The following is a 1,953-nucleotide window of genomic DNA, read 5'->3' on the forward strand; positions in this document are numbered from 1 at the left end:
AATGTGTTTAGAGATTTCACAAATAAAATCGCTACGAGAGCTTAAATGTTGTTACATTAAGTTTGATTACTTACGCAAAAAAATTTGATACAGCATGATGAATAAGTCAAATGTAAGCATTTGGCAAAACTTAACTGGGCTAGCTTAACATGTGGTGGCTCTACATCGATGAAAACAGCTTGATACGGTTAAGCATGTGTGCACCAGGAGTTTCAGCAGCAGAACTGAGCAGGAGGTGCCATTTGCAAGAAAATAACTTGAGCATGCCGGCGAATGTTAAATTTGAAATTACTTATGCGGATTTATGCTATTTTACCCTAGGAGAATAATGTGTGGGAAATCAGATCATTTTTCCCTTCAAAGTTCACGAGAATAGTTTATCCAAACTAGCCTTTTAAAATCAGATTTGCTCCTTTTAAAATAGTTGGTCCATAAAAAGTACTCGCTGGCTGGCCACCTATATAAATTATGGTTTTATATCGGCAGCTAAGGCGTGTAGCGGAGAGTACACGGAGAGCTACCGTTACAGTATTTAGTGGATTATAGCCGATATTTAGCAAGTTATAGCCGGATTTAGCGGGTTAAATAATATAGCGGATGCCCTTCGGAGCAGCTATAGCCGGGCTTAGCTGAAATTATAGCCGGCTATTTAAAACCACGTGCAAATGGAGCAAGGTAGACACGGCCAGTAGCTCAACGGGTGGTATTAAAGGAGAAGGCGCCGGCGGGCGGCGCTGAGCATGGCGTGCCGGACGCTGGAGCTGACGCTGGTCTCAGCGAGGGACCTCCGGGCCGTCAACCTCGTCTCCAAGATGGAGGTCTACGCGGTCGCCTACCTGGCCGGCGACCCGCGCTCGCGGCAGCGCGTCGCCACCGACCACGCCGGCGGCCGCGACCCCACCTGGAACCAGACCGTCCACATCACCGTCCCGGCCTCGGGCGCCGGGAGCGGCGCCGTCCGCGTCCTGCTGCGCACGGAGCGCGCCCTCGGCAGCGACCGCGACGTCGGCGAGGTGCTCCTCCCGCTCCCCGACGTGCTCGCCGGCGCCGGGGACGGGCCCACGGAGGCCGCGGCCGCGTGCTTCCCGGTCCGCAGGGTCGGCTCCAGCAAGCGCCACGGCGTGCTGAACGTCTCCTACAAGCTCGGCGGGGTGGTCTGCCCGGACCTCGTCACGCGGGCCGAGGGAGCCCCGCCGGTGCAGGCGGGCGACCCGTCGAGTCCGATGATGGCGTACCTGGCGGCCGCGGCGAAGGCATACGCGGCTGCGCGGCCTCCACAGTGCCTGCCGCCGACACCATACCCGATGGCGCCTATGGGCACGGCGTGCGCGAGCATGCGCAGCAAGTGGTGAACCCAGACGGGGAACCGTCCATGAAAATGAAGAGTGATGAGTTCTAGTGGTGGTTGTCCATGGCGCGCGTGTACACTGTACTAAAAACATGCGCGTGGGTGTTTAAATCTCGATCCTCGATATGCCTAATCTTGTTGGCAATACAATGAAGTTTTAGAGCTTAATATGAAACTGCAATATAAAACGGCAACCAATAAAATAATGTTTGGTGATAGTTTGGAAGAGGATTGGTGGGCTAACAAATTTGAAGGAAATACTTGGGTTTCCAGCTCACATGAACACAAATAATGGTGCTTCATCAAAGCAGAAGGATTGGTGTAGTTTGGAAGAGGATTGAGCACCTGAAGTCCTTGGATAGCTTTACTTCTGTCACCGATTTAGAGGTGGAGGACAACGACGATCTGGTGAGGATTGATATATTCCCCGTGTTGCAGAAGCTTTCCATCACTGGCTGCCCAAAACTGAAGGTGGTTGGAGGGTATGCCAGAACTCATTAGCCTCAAACTGAAGGATTACTACATGGATACACTACCGGAATATCTACGAGAAGCGAAGGCAAGGCGTATGGAGCTGGACTGCAGCTTTGGTTTGTTCACTTCTG

At 52.7% G+C, this 1,953-nt stretch overlaps 1 protein-coding gene across 1 annotated transcript; it reads left to right on the top strand.

Moving 5' to 3' along the window:
* The first annotated feature begins 698 nt into the window (after positions 1-698).
* LOC112887715 (protein SRC2-like) lies at positions 699-1,516 on the top strand. The gene has a single exon (XM_025953972.1). It carries the CDS (start codon positions 741-743, stop codon positions 1,350-1,352), a length of 612 nt encoding a protein of 203 aa, XP_025809757.1. The 5' UTR covers positions 699-740; the 3' UTR covers positions 1,353-1,516.
* The last annotated feature ends 437 nt before the right edge of the window (positions 1,517-1,953 follow it).

The sequence above is a fragment of the Panicum hallii genome, chromosome 3 (genome assembly GCF_002211085.1).
Source record: "Panicum hallii strain FIL2 chromosome 3, PHallii_v3.1, whole genome shotgun sequence".
Classification (NCBI taxonomy): domain Eukaryota; kingdom Viridiplantae; phylum Streptophyta; class Magnoliopsida; order Poales; family Poaceae; genus Panicum; species Panicum hallii.